The sequence below is a fragment of the Argopecten irradians genome, chromosome 7 (assembly GCF_041381155.1).
Source record: "Argopecten irradians isolate NY chromosome 7, Ai_NY, whole genome shotgun sequence".
In the NCBI taxonomy this organism is placed as follows: domain Eukaryota; kingdom Metazoa; phylum Mollusca; class Bivalvia; order Pectinida; family Pectinidae; genus Argopecten; species Argopecten irradians.
The window spans coordinates 28,726,366-28,748,461 of NC_091140.1; the positions used below are offsets into that span (position 1 = coordinate 28,726,366).

Sequence of the window (22,096 nt, forward strand, 5' to 3'; positions counted from 1 at the left end):
GCTTCGCCTGTTTATATAATTAATATAGTACCTCTCAGGTAAAGTAAAATAAACATCGCATGATAAATGGTACACGAAATAAGATTACATAATATAAAATTATATCCTGCTTCCAACATATATTACTTAATACATATTCCTGATTCAGGTACAATTTCAATATTTACCATAGACTTCAGAAAGCGTTTAGCGTGGGCACACATCTTTCAGACGTAATTTTCAGATTACAAATCTTACTATTCATTTTCAGAAAACAAAACTGTAATATAATCAAATTTAGTCTTTCACAACGACAATGAAATACCATGTGATCAAAATCATGACGCGGTTTTAAATCTGATATGTCTAAACACATTGCTTGGTATAAAGAAACTCATAAACAAGTCACCAAAGAGTAAATAAATAACTGTCATTACGTTGCATACATATGTATGTCTGAAACTGATCCTTCAAAATCTGATATGGATAGACGATATTATATGGATGGATGAATATGAATGTCCCTGCATGCTGAGAACACAGATAATCTAACAAATATTTTTTATATCAGTTTCATTATGTTAGTTCCGAAATTGCATCCAAAAGCTAATTTAGCAAAAATGTTATTTCTTATATGATGCAGAAGATAAGCTTTAGACTGGCCACCAGACCCATGATTGTCGATTGGACTGTTTCAGCTAAAGTCTTTACTAGATTATCTCCCCTTTAGACAAAAATGATCAAGCCAAATTTTAGTGATTTCAATATTCTAAAGAATGATGACCAGTCTTCATTAGCCTCTGTAATCAAAATATATGTGATGTGTGTCTATTCGTACATATTTTAGTGCTTCCTCTCGTTTTAATCTTGTCCACCTTTCGCTTTCATTGATGTATTTAAATTCCAGAACATGAGTTCCGAGTCGACTAGCTCTGGCGATAACAGCATCGAGATGATCAAGCGTGGAGAGAAGGGCGAAGTAATCAAGGGGGATAGAGGGGGATGGAAAGGTCGCCTAGACTTCATCCTCACATGTATCGGATATGCTGTCGGCCTGGGCAACATATGGAGATTTCCATATCTCTGCTACAAGAGCGGTGGAGGTACGTGGTCAAGATATGTAAACGCATCTTGCCATTAAAAAAGGGAAAGGATCATTGTTTAATTATTTTCATTATTTGTGTAGGACATTTCACAGCTTTCTATTTACTTAAAAGTAAGCAAATATGAAGATGTTCATTTAACGGAATATATTGAAGACTTGGCTCACATTTTACTCATCTAATCCAACCAAGAATAAGAACGGCCTGTCTTTAATAGACTTACATTTTCATTATAAGATATGCATATATGCGTAGACTGCAACGAATCATCATAGTTTTGCCTTTATGTCCATCAAGGAGAAGAAACCCGACCTATCTTAATTATCACATCAGTCGCGGATAAACAAATTACTCAAGTGTTGGTGTTTGTGCCGATTGTAAACATGAAATATGCATACGATAAAAAATGAATGTATTATGTTATTTTCGTATGGCATTGAAAGATTGCTAGAATATCTGATAGGGTTGTTATTTTTTATGCAGCAGATTAATTGTATCATATTTCGTGCACTTCAAGCTGATACAAATATGTAATGTGTGCATATGTAATGTGTGCATCTTTGTGTTAATCCATCCATTCATTAATAGTCAGGTGCAAGAATAGAGGTCAAGGCGAATCATAGAAAGATTGTTGTGACTTCCTATTAATTCATTATTGGCCAGACAGAGGAGGGTTTAAATTACCGTCATTATTGTACTTGTAGCATACAGAAATGCGTCATTACATTCTAAGATTTCCACTATGAATAATGTGTTAAAGGTCAATTTATTTAATTTGTTTCTATTCAGAAAAAAAATGTAGTGGCTACTTTCATAATACAAATATGTCGCATTGCTATGCAAACGATATGTTTTGAATGTAAAAAATTCATTTGCATCTCTCTTGAGTTTTCCAACTATTGAAAAATAAAATAAAAGCTTCAGCATTCTAAAAAGCGTCGAGAAATACAGTAAAATTTGTTTAGACAGTAACTTTGTATTAAAAACCCCTACCTTATAAGACCAGTTTTCCAACTATTGAAAAATAAAATAAAAGCTATACTCTATTATAAAAAGTACGTCATCAGCATTCTAAAAAGCGTCGAGAAGTACAGAAAATTTGTTTAGACAGTAACTTTGTATTAAAACCCCCAACCTAATTTAAGGTCATATAGGTCAATTTAACACATTGTTACCTTTGGATTATGACCACATGGTAATGAAGACAATTTTTTTCCGTCTCTAACGTGGTCTCCACAGAAAGGGATACCTGTATATCGAAGACAAAACCTCAAACATTAACTCTAGAAAGTCAATTAAGGTAGTGCTCACTTAAATGATAGTTTCTGCAGCTTTTCATAACAGGCCAATTCCATTGATTTCTAAGCCTGTGATTTTTTTTATTTAATTTGATTTATTTTAAACATACCTGCACATCGGGGTATACACGAAGACACAACACGACTATACCGCAGTCTCCAAATACACGCGCCACATACTACATACACGCTATGCACCGCATACGTAGGAGGCCATCCGTATATGACCCTGGCTGTTAATAGGACGACGATTGATTGGAATCGTTCTATCCTATGACCCCCATTATTCAGTAAACTATATCGGATATTTGTGTAATACTATCATATTTCTATTTCCAGGAGCTTTTTTCATTCCTTATTTCATCTTCCTATTATTGTGCGGTTATCCATTGTTCTTCATGGAGGCTAGTTATGGACAGTTTAGCAGTCTTAGCCCTATCACAACATGGCGAATGAGCCCGCTTTTCAAAGGTACTTACCGTTATTTCTCATTATATGTTTATCAAGATAACGTTGGCGTTTATGTCATTATTTCCAGTTTTTGAAACCGACATATTCACTAATCATGATAAATAATTATACTTATATCTTTCATCATCTGTATTTCTGAATATATTTTCAATTTGTATAAACAATTAAAAAAAATTGAATTGAAATGAAATCATGAAATCATGTCTATTTTTACACAAACGTTTTAGGCATATTGCTTTGATGGAAGAATGGTTATGTAATATGTGGTCAAAACAATATATGTGTTGTCTAATAATTGTTAGAGAGATATATTTATCAATGTATTGTTTTGTAGGTGTGGGTGTTGGAATGGTGATGGTATCTGGGCTAGTTTGTGTTTATTACAACGTCATTGTCGCGTGGACTCTTTACTACCTCTTTATGTCCTTCCGCGCTGTGTTACCATGGAGTACATGCGGTAATGACTGGAATACAGAAAATTGCGTGGATGGATCTGAAAGACCTGTGACGAATAGTTCACTTGGTAACTACACTGTCGATACCATATCAAACATTTCACGTGTTATCATTGCTGCAAATGGCACAGCTCCTGCAAAGACGAATCCCAGTGAGGAATACTGGGAGTAAGTAATTTTTACCTCAATTAATCATTAAGTAATAATTGGTTCCAACCGGTATATCCAGGATTGACTTAAAGCAAATAAGTCATTAAATCGCATGCATTTGTAAAGGATTTAATATACCTATTTTCCTTGCCATAACTTTTAACGGCTTTTCTTTCGTTTTTAACATGTATCGTATGAAAACTGGGTCATTTATTTATTTATTATTCGACCCTCTTTCTAGTTGTATCTGCTACACTCAGTTCAAGGCACGGAAAATACATATTTATGTAACATACATTTTCTAATACCCATAATTAAGATTTCTTTTTTATTTCCTCCAGAAATCATGTGCTCGAGTTATCTGATGGTATTGAGGACGCCGGAATCATTCGTTGGCCTCTACTGCTATGTCTAATTCTAGCTTGGTTCTTTGTATTCCTGTGTCTTTTCAAAGGTGTTAAAGTGCTGGGCAAAGTGAGTACATTATATAGCTCATTATTAGAAATAGTCAAAGGAAGAAAGATACTGAATCTATTGTTTGTTTCGAGCTTATTAAAATAGTGTAATATATACATCGTATAATCAAATACATTTCATAATCTATTCAGGGGAAGTAAAGTATTTATGAAATGTACATAGATGAATGAAAAAATTATAATGTTCTGTTGTCATGACAGGTATAAATATCATATAGTATTAAGGGTTGACATGAAGGTATAAAATATAATTTCTGATTTAACAAGGTCATAAATATTAAATAAATTAGTAACGTTTATTACATTATTAACATATTGCGTACAATCACAATAAATATCGGCAAATTTTCAGCGAATTATCGAATTCAGTTTGTCGACAGGACTAGTCTTCATGCTTGTTCTATAATAAACACGATTTCATTTATCAGCCAATTACACGGGTTATTTCACAAAATCTTAGTTGCCATGGTAACTAAAAGTTTTTTCGCTGCCCCGATAAAGCGCTTACTTCAGATGGCGAACGTGCAGCAGATTGGTTGGGGGATCGATATTGCTGATGCATTTGCGTAACATCCCGTTACATCTGCGGCTGTTTGAACCTCGCCTCAACTCAATGATTCACCTTTAAGATAGGACTGTTGGCTAGAGCTTTAAAAACGTATCTGACTTCCTGGTACGCATATTAATATGCATAAAAATACAAATGCTTATCTGAAATATGTCCATATTTTTGCAAATTCATTAAAAAATTGCAATATTTAGTATTTTGTTATATAATTCGATATACCTTGCATTGTGTATTGAGTATTCCTCAATCATTTTCAATTTGAGCTTTTCATAAGAGGTGTCAATAATCTATTCTTACAACCGAAATATGAAGGACGTCCTTAAGCTTTTAGTAAAGAAATTGGTTTCTTTATAAATTAATTTGATATTAATTTTTGAATAAAAGTAAAGTAGCCACATCTCATCACGGGAACTTCTACGGCATAAGAAACTATGAAATGTGACCAGTCGATGTTTTCTAATAGCAATGAATACACACCCAAGGTCATCATTTATGTCAATGTGTTTATAAGGAGGATATATCAGAGCAAGCAATCATCGTAAGACATACATGTATATTGATTTTGATTAGGTTTTTCAAAGTGAGTTGCCAGATATTATCTACAAAGAAATGCACTCAGAGAAGGTCGTTTGGTAAATGATGATATTGACAAAGGTAGAACAGAGCTTAACACATATGGCCTCTATGTAATACGTTGTTTACAATGTATCTCGTTGGTTTGCATAGAACGACCGTATATTTTGTGTTTGGCTTGGTTTGACGAGTCTGGTGGTATGTCTAATTCGTTTATAGACAAAACACCAGCCAGAAAAAAAAACCAGAAAGCTGCATTCCTTCATGTCTGACATCGCATTTCTTTGCGGATGTGTTGCCATGGCTTCAGTGTCCGGTGTCTTAACTAAACTGGGTGCATATAAACTAGAGGCAGTAGAAACAAATCAATACAACACTAACACTAAAGCCAAATTTGATCTACGCCAGATACAAATTTTCGCAAATAGAGACCTTGGTCGCGAATTTATGTATTTGCGATTATGTTGATTATTACGAATACGCAAAATAATGTGTACCCGAAAATAAAGATGTTTACAGTGGTCAGCTTAATAAATGAACGTCAACAAAACATGTAGCCTATTGCAAATTTCCTGTAAGCAAACCAACGCAGATATATTGAATCATACTTATATTACTATACATCATGATTCTTTTTCAACATCCCATTAGGGGTCATGCTCTGACGACCTTTATACTTCCCGTACTTGAGTTCAAAAGTATTTTTTCCATCTACCTTCACAAACTCAAAAGACATTTCATCCTAGCTCATATACAATGTATACATTAAGCTATGTTGTGCTCTTTGGGTGGGATGCCTTTTTACACGAAAAGGATTTTGACATTTTTGCAAACTTTTTCGTCCCTTAAAATTTACTTTTAAGATTCAGGAAGTAGCAATTTGATAGGTCTGTCTGAAAGGCCACCGGAACGTGACACCTAATGGGATTTTGTCGGGTCCTATGAAACAGAATAATTATTTTCATAACTAGACTGTTTTAGTAATATATATGTATATGTATGAAATTGTATCATTACTCAATTGTCTTTGATATTGACATTTCTTACAGGTTATGCATTTTGCTGCTCCCTTTCCATATTTGGTTTTATTGGTCCTACTGATCCGTGGGGTGACGCTACCAGGTGCTATGGAGGGGATAAAATTCTATGTTTTCCCTAAATGGGAAAAACTGGGAGAGTTCCAGGTAAACCATGCATAGCCAATTCTGTTTAATGCATTCGACACACATTTAGCTGCACAACATATTTCGACCCCATAGGTTAAAAAAAACTGTCATTAGTTCATTATATTTGCAGGAGATATTGAGTAAGACATCTCACATATTTAAGATTTTTATCATCAATTAAAAAAAAGTAGAAAATAGTATTGCGCTTTTTCTAACACTATTATTATGTAATGTTGTATCTGCAAAGTTGTGATGGAATTTCGGTTTCAGTATTCTGTATTGTAAGATATAGTTATGCATTCTACATACATTTCAGACGCTTATGTTTTCAACATAAAAGGTCGTATCCCGAGAAGAAATCTGTCATATTCTGTGGGATGCAGACATTCATTCTTAAAACACAGATTCATAGTAAACGCTATTCCAGAGGTTACGAATAATAATCAAAGAATGTTCAGAAGAGCAGAAAACGAAATGGCTTTCTGTGAAACACAGCTGCCCTTGTTTATACGTGTCCCAGCTTTAGGATAAATGTACTCTAGACGTAATCATGTAGTTACTGTAAGTAAAACGACTGATGTACCGACCACCCTGCAATATGCATAGACTCTTTTAGTAATGCTACGGTAAACACGATCCCAGACGTTACGTGTAGTGAACAAAGCATTATACAGCCGATAAGAAAACGAAATGCCATTCTGTCACTCCTGACGTGCAGCAAGCGAGTGTGTGCCCCTATGGCAACCATCTGCATTTAACTTGTATGCACGCATACCTTCCCTTAGCGATAGTAATCAAAGTTAGATTACTGCAAGGGGCTTTGTCACGGCTCATGTATCTCACCTGGGCAATGTTGTTAAAACACTCGATCGGAATTTTACAGCTTAAACATTTAGGGCTCCTTATCAAATTATTAAAACACTATTTTTAGTTTTAGATTTTATATGACGTTCGATATAGCCAAGTAAAGTAGCTTTCTTTTTGTATAGAATTCACTTGCCAAGAGATAATGGATTAGGTCTGTCTCTTCGAGGCTTATTATGTAACTTGATTGCATCCAGCACCAGTCGTCTGCTCAAACAGCAATGTGTCGGATTCATCGTTTTATTTTTAGAATAGTTTAATCTAGACAGTGATTGATAAGTACGTATGCAATAGCCGCGGGAACGCTCATTATAAAGGGTTTATTGTATCAATGGCTGCACACAGCGCATAAAACAGGGTGTCACATCAATGAAAATAGCCTGTGTGGGCAATGATATTGGTCTTTCCTGCCCCTTTCCCACACTAATCCTTTGTTTGGCGATGTCGGGTTATCGCTCTTGCTATGTTTAACGCTTACAGGTAAAAATCGTTAATAGTGATTATCGAATAACGAAAAGAAATTTCATCTTCAAAATAATTCCGACATGCAACATTTTTGCATAATACTTTTGTTGTAAATACATTTGAAATGCTGCAGGTACTTGTTAAACTTTTTCATGTTTCTGGTAGAATTTCATATGACCTCGTTGCCATAGCTATGTCTCGTTGATATAACGTATGATAAAGTATTTCAAAGTGATATTATTGCGCCTCCAGCAGCAGCACAACTGTCATAATTGTCATGGGTTTCCTAAATGCTATCTACAAATGTATATTACCAAATAAAGATCATAGACAATAACATTATACATAATGGTATAAAATATATACATACAATCTATATTAATTACTACTAGCGCGTTATGGGGTGTCAAATAATATCATGTCTCAGGACGTTTTCATCCATATAAAAACACACTCAATGAGTACATTTGTATGTAGCATCATGATGATGATGATGTATCCATGTATATATTTATACATTAATCAAATTCCATTAGGGGTAACTAAAATTCATACTCAACTTTACTGATTCTTAGATTCAAAGAGGAAAACAGTAAACGTGAGTAACTACCAAAAACGAAACCATAACTAAAAAGATAGTAGAGAGATTATGAAAATTTATAATAGAGGAAAATAATAGAGAACACTATAGATATATGCAAATCAGCATCGAGTCAGCAAATTAAAATAATGCAGCTAGGATATTTTACGTAGAATTGAGTAATTAATGTTTTTATTGTTTTACAGGTATGGGGAGATGCTGCCTTACAGATCTTTTACTCGGTCGGTATGGGATGGGGAGGTATTGTGACGATGGCCAGTTACAATAAATTCAATAATAACATTTACAGGTATGTATCTCCCCAAACACATTATTAAGAAACATATTTCCTTCATATTTTTTTTATAAATACATTTTATAAATGTAAGGAAATATCTATTGAGGATGTAATCCTTTCTAGAAGGAGTTTATACTAAAATATCTATTTTTCATTTGATGCATAATCACAAAAAGGGATGCAAGTGTCTGTATGAGATCATCACGTGTAAAAAATAAGTTCAAACAAGTTAATATGATAAATGTTGTTGAATAATCCTATATTCCATATGTTGGGTATCGACAATAGGTTGGTTTCTAACGTTAGGCGAACTTGTTTGTTTCTAGTTAATTTCTGCTTTAGTTTTACATTTATTCATATTATTCTTTAAGAAATATATAAATAGTTTTTGTTTCATTCCAGAGATGCCCTGATAGTCCCTATCATTAACTGCGGGACGTCCATATTCGCTGGTTTTGTCATCTTTTCCGTCCTTGGGTTTATGGCTAATCAGACTGGATCCACTATTGAAGACGTCGTGAGTCAGGGTACGTATAGGGCTGGTGAACCTCTTATCATCCCCGACATTCCAGGGGTTACTATCACTGTAGTTATATCAAACCGTGGAATATTTCATAGCAAAACTGTTCAAATGCGGATCGATCCATTCATAGTTGAAATATTTAAAAGAGAAATTATTGATATGGAGGCCGCATAGATCTATTGATAAGCGTGTTTGGTATTAACAATCACTAGTCATCATATATACATAAAGATTTTTTTGGCAAACTGTGTGGCGCTGTCAGAACCAGAAATCACCAGAGTTTTTATCCGGGTACTCCTTTAAACTTCAAACCATCCCGTCACGTTCATATACATATAAGTATATGTTGTTTAAAATGATTGTTCACTCAATCAGAATTATGTATTGGATAAAGATCGACTTGAAACAACAAATGAAAACAAACATGAGGTTAAGACAGGGCGTTATTGGCCTACGTGGCTTGTGTCTTGTCTGATTTTACTGCGTCTAAGCAGCTTCGATTCCGCCACAACATATTTAAATACTGTAATCTAACATGCTTTCACAGCTATGAATTTTCGCGTTTAATATCAAATTGGCGGATATTAATTTTCACGCGTTCAAAAAATAATTTTATTATCTTTCAATGTTATTAAAGCACATGATAATTCAATAGTGGACAAGGCGTATATAGGCTTTGACTGCTGCCCGATCCGAATTTGACTTGATAAGGAAAATGAAAAGCTCACGAAAGAAAGTTTGTTTACAATATACATTATACATATTGTACCTATCAATACATGGTTTGTTTCTTTGTAGGTCCTGGTTTAACTTTTGTGGCCTACCCTGCCGCTGTTGCTAAGTTACCGATTTCTCCTCTCTGGGCGGTGCTATTCTTCCTAATGTTGTTTACCATTGGCGTTGACAGTCAGGTAGGAATTAAAACGGTTCTTGGTGTAGTTCTATAATTAAGCTAACCACCTGTGTATGCATTCTCATTGGCCATCGATATTTCAGAAAGCACCAATAATATCTGGTTGCATAATAATGAACACAAATCAGTATTAGTGACCACTCTTCGGCTATGCAATCAAATATTTTCAATTCTCATCTTAATATGTTTCAATAAATCAAATTTGTTGCATTGTATTAAACATTATATTTCGAAATTCTGATTCATTGTATTGATGGAAAACAGTGAAAATGCATACTTTTCAATATCTTGATACCTTTTTATGGATCTGTGTGTTGGTTATTTGCACAGAGGGACATCTAAAACTTGGTCTAGCGGTTAGTAATTTCTGTCTCCAGAATAATGTGCTAGATACTATATATAATTCCATATTTAATAGTTGAATCGATGCATAATTAATAAAAAAAAAATAATGCTAAATTATTTTTATCTATTTGGTTCTTCAAGTTATCTCCATAAAATTAATAATTTCTTTACATTATCTTGCTAACGTAATTAAGGTGTACGGTTATTAATACCATCACATCATTTCCATTACTTAACCAAGAAATTGCTTCATATCCCATATCACACAACCAATACCTCACATAGCCGGAAACCCCAATGCTTGTTGTGCATTTGCATATATTAAATTTAATCTGATATTTCTTATTGTACGAACAGGATATTTAGTGAAGACCATTTTGTGAGTATTTATGTAGTTTAAAAACAAAACAAAATCTCGTTATTTCGAAACATTTTTAAAACAGCTGGTCTGTCGATGCCGATGTTAACATTTATCGATACATCAACATGTCGAATTGGTTGGAATTAAAAATGTATTTGAGATAAAGCAGAAAAGATTCCAGAGGAATTTACAAAATCACGAATTTGGTCGTATTTCGAATTAAAATATATAATATGTTCGTACTGTAATTTTAATAAATTTCTGTGTTAAATAGTAAATATATATGATAACGTTCTTTAGTTTAAGTTTCTCCCAAAGGATTGTCCCGTCCAAAGTAAGTATATGTACGTGTAGACAAAGGCTACAGTGGTGTGCATGAGTTGAGAAAGCAACTAAAACAAACGTTAAGCGCTTATAATATATTTTTCAACACAAATATCACAGTAAAAAATTGAAAGATTTTTGAGAGAAAGTTGTGTAAGGGGAGATAAGACGTGATTGAAAAGAATGGCATGTTGTTTAATTAAGTTGTTTTGATTTTGAATGGTTTGTTTCATGACAACTATTTTATTTTATATTTCATTAGTTTCATCCCATTTTTGATAAATACTTATCTATTCAAAATTATATTAAAATATTTTCTCAGTATCTCTGTCCTGATTTCCCTATCTTCCAAAACACGATATTACACCTAAGACAAATCTCCTATCCCCCCAAAAAATGCAACACACCATTCAGCTACTTGCCATGCTAGATTGTTTATAAGTACAACTCATTGAACATAATTCATAAGATTAATGTTAATCACTTCATCTGGTGAAATATATATTTCGCTGTACAGCACATTACAAAAGTTGGCGCACATTTAAAAGGACGTTAACATTCTGTCAGTTGCAAAATATAAATTTTAGATTAAAAAAAAATTCTTCCGGCATTTTTAATTCGTAATTTGTTGTTTAGATAATTTCCCGCTGAATTAATAATTTGAAAATGTGAATTTACATGAAAACATTTTTTTTCTTTAAGCCAAACGATCAGACCTATTTACGTTTAAGATAATTTTTTTATTAAACCGTAAAAATCATAATATAAAATTTGGAATAATGTATTATTATTACTGTAATATTTATCGTTATATTATTTGACACCAAAATTAACTTGTAATTAAAAATCATTTTGTAAAATAAAACCCATAATTTTAATTATTCTTTTGACAAAGTACCTGGTAGTTGTTTTCTACATTTTATTTAAATGTGTGTTCAGTTTTATTCCAATTAATTGAAATCAATACTTCGCAAGATGACAGTGATTAACATTAGGGTTTGTAAATTGTTATTGCTGCTGATGTATATTTTTTGTTTTTCTTATCAAATTCCATAAGCAGGTATACGACGTTCAAGCTTCCAGAGATGGGCAACGGCCAACCCGCTGGCATCGGTCCTAAGAGCTTGCTTCATCCCAACTCATAGGTTTTCTATCAAATGATATTTATATTTGCTGTGCTATTTAAAAAAAATATCAAAATTATCTGATAATGGTAATCCACTTCAAAGATGAAAAGTATTATTTAATTAATCATTAAACAAGGGTTAATTGAAACATAGATGAATTATTTTTTTAAATTCCCACACAATGATAACTACACTTGCTTTTTTTCAAATATATTTTTCATGTTTCGCCTATAATGTTGTATCTTTTAAATATGAATTTGGCAATAGATGATTGTGTAAAAATGTGTAAAACAATCATTAGTATTTAATTTTCGCAACAGCATTACGTAAAACAATAAACAGTCCATTTTTTTGTAAATTATTTTTCAATCACTTCTGAACATGCACTTACTTCACACATGTTACAGCTATATTGAAAATGTCATAAACATTTCTGGGTAAAATATCTTTTAAAGAACTGTTTCTTTTTTGTAGGAAAGCGAAATTTATTCGCAATACGGTTGACTTTTATTCAAATTAATTGGACTTAAAAAACAAACAATAAATTACAACTATGGAAATTTTTGTTTTACGTCTTCAAGTAATTGAAATTTCATATTTATTTCAATATACAAAACTAGCAGTAAATTTATTTTTTAATTAAACCTCCAAATAATTTGTAATTATCTAAGTCAACCGATTACTGTATTTTATGATGGATTATGTTCGAGCAAAGCCACTTCTGAAATAATTGCATGCAAAGAAATGTCCAAAGAAAATATAAATTTTGACCGTGTCACTAACAAATCAATACCCCTACAAAGGAGGATTGTTCCATTACACTTAGAATATAGATGTTAAATAATAGAAATGGATAATAGTTGGTAGTGAACTTCGTTTTCTGTGAATTTCCTTTCTTCTTGTCTTATTTAATTGCATTTATGTGCATCGAATTTACTTTATAAACGGATCTAAATCTTATATACGTATATACATATATATGCACCTTTAAATGTTATCAAAAGAGATATGCATTTTTTAAGTTATTTTATTTTCGGACAATATGAACAAAAAGGTGATTCAAATTTTTATTTCCTATTTTCCTTACTAAATTTAAATCCATCTAATCATACTCATTTTTAAACTACCTACATTGTACCTAGAAGGAATACAAGTTATCTTTGCATGCAGTGTTAATCAGAAACGAATCTACAAGATTGTTTTGTCTGTGTCAACGAAATGTGTCGATGCTATGAGAATTTCGGTTTTGAAATAACAATTAATTCCACGACAATAGCATTTTCGTATACAAGGTTGTTGACATGTAATCACCATCCTTTTGAAAATCACGTGATTTATTTCTGTTCCTTACCTTGGTTAATTCTGTATGTCGCATCGCTTCCGTGTTGTTTTATTATGTTAAGAAACCAATGACACAGAAGCGACAAAATATATGGAAAGTTCTTCAAAACATTGTGAGGCAGAATATATGCTGACATTAATATCCAAATATATGGGCTTGACTCATTACTATTTAATGATATCCATATATCTTATACTTGATTTTTCAGTCAACTAAATGATAAAGGGTTGTAATTCAGTCACTAATTTCAGCATTGCATATATTGTGATGAAATCGATCTGATTTTGCACAGACATATTTCGATGATTTTCGATAGTATGCCGTCAATTGCTTTCTAAATAACAAACAAACGTTAATCGTATACATTGCAAATATATATGTTTATATAAAATATATATAAATATATATATATATATATTATGTAAATGTTTGGCTGTAAAGATCGTCCATATTCGCTGACACAAAAGAAAACATTCATTTTTCATCAGCTTATAGATCCCTTATGACACCCTTTTACATAATCCACCATATCATTATACATTGCAACCGTCATCAAAATCTAATAATTCACTTGTAGATACATGTGTAACACGATTAAGTTTTCCGTTGTACCCCCTTTCAGTTTCTTTCAATGGTTTTAACTAGTGGTTTAATATTTAAAATAATCTGAAAATAATCAAAATCTTATTCAAAAATGAACAAAAAATACTTCATCATTAAAAACACGTTTTTCATATTTTGGCTTTTTTTTAATCTTTTGATTTTTTTGAAAATGGTTTAAATAATCAATCAGACATAGGATTGAAATAGGTGATAACTATTTTTGGGAAACAAAAACAAAAAAACGTAATGATAAATTTAATTCTTTTTTCTGAAAACATCAACTCCGCCATCCATGAAAGCAATACAGGGTCCTCAATTACTGATTTATTTCTGCCATTTCACCTGTTTAACATATCATTTCTGTTCTATCTATTTAGTTCGGAATGGTTGAGACGTGTATCACGGCCTTTCTCGATACCTACCCAAAGACGCTGAGGAAAAGACGAGTTCTTGTCTCTGCGATCGCCTGTGTTATTGAATGTCTTCTTGGACTGCCTTTAATCACGCAGGTAAATGTTTACCATTCAAGACTATTGCCAAACCTATTTATTTCATCCATGACTAAAAATCTTTGCGTTTTTGTTTAAAACTATTTCATTGCAAATTAAATTACAAGAGGGTTCCGTTTTTGTTTCTATTATTTTTCGAGATGATTTAATGTAGCGATTTAAAGCCATATGGGTTCTAATGTACTCATGTTTGGAGACATTTTTGCGATTTATTAACACCTGCGAAATGCGTGTTTAATCGCAAAAAATAAATTGCTTAACTGTATCTGATATAGTCTTAGCCAAAGTATCTTCATTTCAGCAACCATTGTGTGTCTATTCTAAGTTTGCATGTATAGATAAACATCTTATAAAGCTTCTTCGAAATAGTTCGTTCCATGTTCACCAAGATAACAATTAATATTCAGTTTGATTATAAATGTGAGTAGTATATAGACCTAGATTGTATATTTTATAGAGATCTTCACTAACTATTTGAATGTTTTTGACAACACATTGCTTTGCTACAGGGAGGAATCTATGTGCTACAGATTATCGACTGGTACTGTGCCAGCTTCTCTCTGATGCTGATATCACTTACAGAAGTCCTAGTTATCGCCTATGTTTACAGTAAGTGTCTTTGACATTTTGGTAAGACTAACATAGGTTGATTGACCTTGACATTTCAATAAGAGGTCTCTTGATTTTCCTGGAGGATGTAATCTTTAAAATAATACAGAAATGTGTCGATTATGTATATAGGCATATCTCGAAATTTCACTTTCCTACACTTTCCTGTTTTGAGTTTATATTGATTTTATTGTCTATATTGTTTTAAATTACATAGATAAATACTAATTACTGGAAAGAGATGGATTTTATAATCTAGTAAATATATTTTTTGTTATCGAATATGAAGATATATTCATACTTGGCTGGCTGAAGCTACAGGATATTTTTTTTATATTTACAGAAACAGAAAGGTTTATGTCCGACATCGAGTTCATGATTGGATTCCGGCCACACAGGATTTGGATTTACCTTTGGAAATTCGTTACACCAGCTCTTATTGTGGTAAGTTCAAGAGTTTAAAAAAATTATTCTGTGGTGAACATTCGTTGTCTGTAAATATGAATGGAAAAATAAAGTAAAATTTAATTTTCCATGTTTAATGAACAAAAATCTCAAAATGATAAAGTCATCTTAATATTATATAATTAATAACAATAACGTAAACAAACCCAAAAATATATTGACACTTATTCAAGCGATTATGATATTATTTTATCTATACATGGAATATGGAATTCTTTCAGTTTTTCATTCCGATAAAAGGGAGATAAATTTGTTATTTTCAAAATATATGGAGGATATCTATGAATGCAGTAAATGCAATACATCAATGGTTTATCAAAATATCTGTTTTAAGGTAAAAGGATAAACAGGGCAAAATTTCATAAATAAATTGAATTAAAACATTATTCAATATGGGTATTTAATATTTAAAAAATATATGTATTTACATAGTAGCTAGTAAGGAAGAAATACCAGAGAATTTAATGTACATTAAATAGTTTTAAGTGGGTTCATATACACTGTCCTCCAAAAGTTCTGGTACATATGTGAAAATTTGCAGGCAAACTCTCGAACAATAAATCAATGAGTAAGAGAATACAAATAAGTAGATATAAAATATATTTCATGTATATTTGTAAATAATCATGTGTAATACAAATTTTGGAGGGCAGTGTAGTTCATGAAACACATACCTAACGTCATATTGTATTTTCTCCCGACAGTTTATCTGGTTGTTCAGTGTGATAACGTTAGGCCCGGTGACATATGATGGACGGTCCTACCCACAGTGGGCTATTGTGTTTGGCTGGGTCCTCGGTGTTTCCTCCGTGATTCCTATCCCCGCTCTTATCATTGTCCAGATACTCCAGGAAAAGGGTACTCTCCGCCAGGTAAAGAAATATATTTTACAATTTATTCAGCAATGATGCCACAACCGTATTTGATACAATGGATACATCAACAAATACCACGTATAACATGAAAATAATAACACAAAGATATCTCAACTCAACCATATGAACATAGCATTTGTTTGCTACAAGGAAACGTTTCGAAGTTACCGCAAGATTATATAAAAGTGTAACGAATGGAAATTAATGATGGCGGAATAATTACAAATACGTATGCATTAGAAGTATGAACTTAAATGAAAGATGTTCTTAAATGAATCACTTCATTTCATGGTTATTTTTTAATGAACATAAAAGATCATAGAACAATGAGATTTGAGGTAAATTTAGAATGAAAATGTCCTTCAATATTTGTAATTTCCATCCGTGACGTTTTAAACATTATTTTTTTATCAGAGAGTAACAAAACTTATGCGACCTTGCGAGGAATGGGGACCTAGTGTTCAGGAGGACAGAGAGAGATATTTCAAACATCTGGAAATGCAGAAAAAAATGGATCTGCCAGCACGACATATTGAAGACGCGGATGATATGGAAAAACACGTGTTTTTACCTACAAATGAAAAATCAAGTTTGCCTGTATGACGGGAATAGAGGTCGATAGTATAACATTGAAGAACATTTTCTTCCCTTTAACTTCGGTTACTAAGTGATTAAAACTCGATCTGAATACATTCGTTGATGTGAAAAGATGTGGTGGACCTGGGTCAAGTTGGTGACAATGCAAATTTTTGATGTTTCTGAAACTTATCTTTTCCCTCAAAATGGTCCCGTCAACCGAAACAATGATTTTCAAAAGACAAATTGAATTCCAATTTTTTCTGCAGTATTTTATGTTATAGATGAATCCAAAAAATAACCCCTCTGGTATGTGAAATACTTTACTCTTTTTTTTTATATGAATCGGCTATCATTGTGTGCTGATTTGTTTGTACCTCGGTTTGAACAGTGCTGTTGCATTAGATGGCCGCAATAGATTGTGTTCAGTATTTTACGAAACTATGTCTCGTATGATAATAACCTTTCCAATTGAAATCCAAGCCAATCCAGAAAATCGTTCAAAACCTTACTGATGATTTTCTCAGAAATCAAATTAGTAATTCGCTGAAGTCATATGTATTTTCATACGAAATCATCGGATTGGGAAATAATACATATTCGTCTTAGTTGATCTCATTTTTAAATCATCAGCATTGATAACATATTTGGCATAGAAATTGACATTTAAGCTGAGTAATATTTCCTTATGTATATATTTCATTTTTATTTTCTTGACATCCAGCATTATGTGAGAGAGTGGTTATATATTTGCTGTACAATCATCATAAACTACAATTGGTAAGGTCGTGGAACACCTACATATCAAATATGTGATATCGTCATGATGCATCCAAAGTGCTGTTTTGTTTTACGTTTTGCGGAATTATCTTCCCCTTGTGGCCAGTTACAGATTACTTCGTCATTAGTTTGTGCGAAAGCACATTCAGTGATGTAAAAAACACTAACCAATGACGTAACAATCAATAATTGTTTGCAAGAGAGCAGGAAACTTCGAATAGCATAACAATTAGCGATACCAAAATAAGAAAACATTTACCACAGAGAAATCTCGTTTTTTTCATATTCATAAAAACCTTAGGACCAGTGCTATTATATTCAAGATGAATATATCATTACCATTGTTTCTCATCAGATGTATTTTGGAATATCTAAGGCATGAAATTTGAGATTTATTGATATTAGGAATTGGATGTATTTTCATTTTTTAAATTGATAGATAAAATATGAAGTACTTAAAAACTGCCGAATCACACATATGATAGGAACATTACAATATGTACATTTGACATTTTATAGTTTTTGTTAGTGTATAATATATTTTATAGATAGTATTATTATTTTATTGACTAAATGTTGTAGGCTATTGTGTCTGTATATATTTGCAAAGTTTTTTTAGGGAAACGGTATATGCAATATTATTATAGTTCAAATCAAAAGCCTAAATCGATTTGTTAATTGGGGACAATTATAATACACGTATGTTTCTTGGAGACAATTGTTATTACTGAAATTAACATTCCATTTAATTCGTAGAGAATTATCCTTCCTCTGTCTATTAATCGGATGTCTGATTTTTATACTAAATATATTGATATCAAATTATACCTATCAAATTAAAATTGGAGACAATATAATGCTTAATATGATTTAGCAAAACAACTAAAAACAATGCTTAAGCGACTGTACTATAAAGACCGAGAAAAAGTAAATAGTTGGGAGCATGGTTTGAAAATAGTAGACCCATTCAAAAAGTAGTATATAATTGTTATTATGTACAACATCAAAGAGTTTCGTTTTCCGTAATTCAAGGCTATATAGTATGTTATTGTGCTTTGCCGTTGTTGTATATTAGGTGTGTCATAAACACCAATGTATTTATACCTACGCTGGTAGGGTATGTAATGTTGTATTCCATATATATTATATATATATAGATACAACTTAGAAAACTTAATGTTTTTGGAAAAAAAAAATAAGGATTGCTTAATACTAATACAGTATTTCGGTGCTAGTGATATTGCAATGAAGTGTAAAATCATCAATTCATTCATGCATAACCACTATAGCGTACTTAGGTAATTAGATACATTTACTTTGTTTCGGAAATATATCGTGATTATCTACTACTGAAATCCCAATCTCTCCCAGGGTGCATTGCGGTCCCCACAACAATGAATGTGGGGACCGCAATGAACCCTGGGAGAGATTGCTGAAATCCACGTATTCCGTCTTTTCATACTACCGTGTTACCTCCTTTTCGGTTAGGTATCGATTATGACGCCATTAATTGTTGAGTGAAAATCAGATCGTTTTCTCTGAAAAGTATGACACAACAAAAAATATCTACCTGCAAGGGAGGCAACTCAGTGATATGCATTTATTCCTTTATTGCTACCAAAATACATAATGTTGAGTTTCTACGACTGTTTTGTCTGTGATAATTAATATCAGAATATAAGAATGAGAACACACCAAAGAAAAATGAAGATAATCTATTAACAAAATATTTTGCTTCGACCCAATATTTTTTTATTTATAAGTGTTTATTAAGACCAAAGAAACGTGATGACGTAACGATATAAACATTTTTGCTTTCATCTTTCAGTGAATTTGTACTTTCATTTTAAGCAAATTTATGTGTAACCGTAATGCTTTAATGCTTTCCAAAAATAGAATTTTAGCACGATAATTATTCGTATAATTAAACGATATTAGTAACAATTGTTCACAAGATTGAGGGCGTTTATATATTTGAGACCTACCAATATGTAATGTACATTTAAAGAATTTGATTTCAAGATTATTACAGGGGGTTAATTGAAACAAACGGATGATTTCATTATATTATCTAACAGAAAGTTTTGGTCTATTATTGTGTTGTCACTGAGATATTTTATTGCTGTGTTTTTAACGAACAAATTGTTATTGTTTTCAATTGCCCATTTCAACATATCTATTGCAACATTTTCGAGTGAAACATTTTTTTCAAAGATAAATTTCACAGAAACATATCAATAACATTTGCATTTACACCCCGATAGTATTATTAACTCACACTTATTCAAGAAAGACGCAAATCTGTATCTTATTGTGTGTTTTTGTTACAAAATTTTCATGAGTTAAATAAAATATCTAAAATATGATTTAACGATACATAATAAAGGTTTTTTAAGATACAAATTTAGAAACACTAGAAATTAATTTTCTACGTTTGTATAAAAATGTTATATATCATTGAATCAGGAAAATTCAAACATATATGTAGACGATGATTAATATTTTATATACCTCAGTTTAATTCTGCGTTATTGCTTTGTTTTATGTTTTATGTTTGTTTTATAGAAAAGCAGGTCAGACCACAAATTGCCAAATATACTCAAAACCATAACAGAATTAAATTTCAATTTACTATTTAGTTTTACCGAGTCCATTAATTTGCTATTGTTTAAAAGGCTTTATGATAAAGAATAGCTTTAAGAGTTCCGAGTAGATAAATGGACTCGATACATGCATTATTTTGCTTCATTACGCATGCGATGTATTTAAGCTCAAATTAAGCAGAAAAAACAGCAAGTTAGTCCTTGTGATGACTCCTAGCTTATGTCCGTCCATATACGAATTGTACACAAAGTGCAATTTGATAGGGCGTACGATGTACTTTTTACGGGTGAATTATTTTATCATAAATCCGTAAAAAAAGGTTACATTCTTCATACTTCTTGAGATAAAAACATCCATGGTAGAGTGTATAAGAAACAAAGATATCTGAATTAATTTTTTCTTGTGTAATTGTGTAATTATTGATACATGTTTCCTTTTAAAGAAAAAGAAAAAAAAGAGAGAAAAATATCAGCATTAGCTTAAAGCTAGTCCATTTCGAAAACAAACAATCAATATCACTGGTGTTAGTACCGATGAATTATTTTATTATGAATGAATGATGAAATAAAATTGTAAAAAAGCTTATACATGTGTTATTTCCTATTTTCTAGCACTACACGAGTTATTTCCCTTTGTGTCAACACGGCTCTAAGACACATATCTAAGATATGCTTTACTTGTAACCCCTACCTTGTATCGTATCACCGAGTTTTACTAAGATACAGGAAATGTGCTAGTAGACATATGTTGTGTCAGATTTTGGGAACAAATATCAACTGAATCAATGACAAAGACACAGCAAATGTATACCTTATAACCATCAAAAGATAATTATTTACATATCTTATTATTAATAACTTACATCATTTCTTGAATGGTATTTAAAAAGACGTAAATATTATCAATATTTTTACCGTTTAGCTACGTAATTTTTACTTACATTGTACCTTGTACAGGGCATACCGTGTCAGCAAGGCGGTTTCCGCCGGTTGTCACATGGTGATTCGCTTTTGTGTACTACCCTACTACAAGGTCAGAAGGGTGGGTGGTTTTTTATAAAAAAATACAAATTAACTAATATTCTGTTACAATAACCGATACCGACAAAGTTAATTAAACACCATGAATACCGCACACCTAATGTGGTAGACATTAAGGTTCCCCAACAAATTACTGTTGATTATCATATTAATCATACTCTCCTTAGTTAACTTTCAAATTTTGAAAAGAAACGAGCCTTTAGCCAAAGCAAAAATATCGCGGTGACAGAGTGGTTAAGGATGTATTCTTCTGAGGTTTCAGTCCCTTTGAAGTCTCGTTTCGACAAAGTTCACAGAAGTAAGGAGATTTTCAAATACAATTTATCAATATCTGTAGCAAATTGCCAGTTGCAAATTTTGTCAAAAAATTGTATTTCTACTATTAATAGTAGATTTTGTTTTATTCGGGGATTTTAAGAAATGGCCCATTGGCGGCCATTTTGAATTTGTATCTTTTTTCGTTTTGAGTAGAACCACCGTTTTACCATTTTTTAGTTAAATTGTTTTTACTTAAATCATCACTGCACCAGCTGTGTCGAGCTAGTTTTTGCTGTAAATCTTTACTAGGTATAGGGTTATTAAAATAGTGAGCATTAATGTGTAAAATGATACAATTTTGACACTTTGTTTTTACATTTAATTGTAATTTGAGCA

The 22,096-nt window shown here is 31.9% G+C and overlaps 1 protein-coding gene across 2 annotated transcripts in view; it reads left to right on the forward strand.

Annotated features, from left to right (window-relative positions):
- LOC138328054 (sodium- and chloride-dependent glycine transporter 1-like) overlaps positions 1-20,987 on the forward strand; it is a 46,846-nt gene extending 25,859 nt beyond the window's left edge. For both annotated transcript variants that reach the window (XM_069274653.1, XM_069274654.1), the window contains exons 2-14: positions 887-1,082; positions 2,720-2,851; positions 3,186-3,474; positions 3,798-3,930; positions 6,123-6,257; positions 8,355-8,458; positions 8,849-8,973; positions 9,768-9,880; positions 14,362-14,493; positions 15,003-15,102; positions 15,446-15,546; positions 16,272-16,439; positions 16,857-20,987. In XM_069274653.1, coding sequence (XP_069130754.1) covers positions 887-1,082; positions 2,720-2,851; positions 3,186-3,474; positions 3,798-3,930; positions 6,123-6,257; positions 8,355-8,458; positions 8,849-8,973; positions 9,768-9,880; positions 14,362-14,493; positions 15,003-15,102; positions 15,446-15,546; positions 16,272-16,439; positions 16,857-17,045 — 1,917 coding nt within the window. In that variant the 3' untranslated portion in view covers positions 17,046-20,987. The remainder of the gene's footprint in view (positions 1-886; positions 1,083-2,719; positions 2,852-3,185; positions 3,475-3,797; positions 3,931-6,122; positions 6,258-8,354; positions 8,459-8,848; positions 8,974-9,767; positions 9,881-14,361; positions 14,494-15,002; positions 15,103-15,445; positions 15,547-16,271; positions 16,440-16,856) is intronic.
- Positions 20,988-22,096: the final 1,109 nt, after the last annotated feature.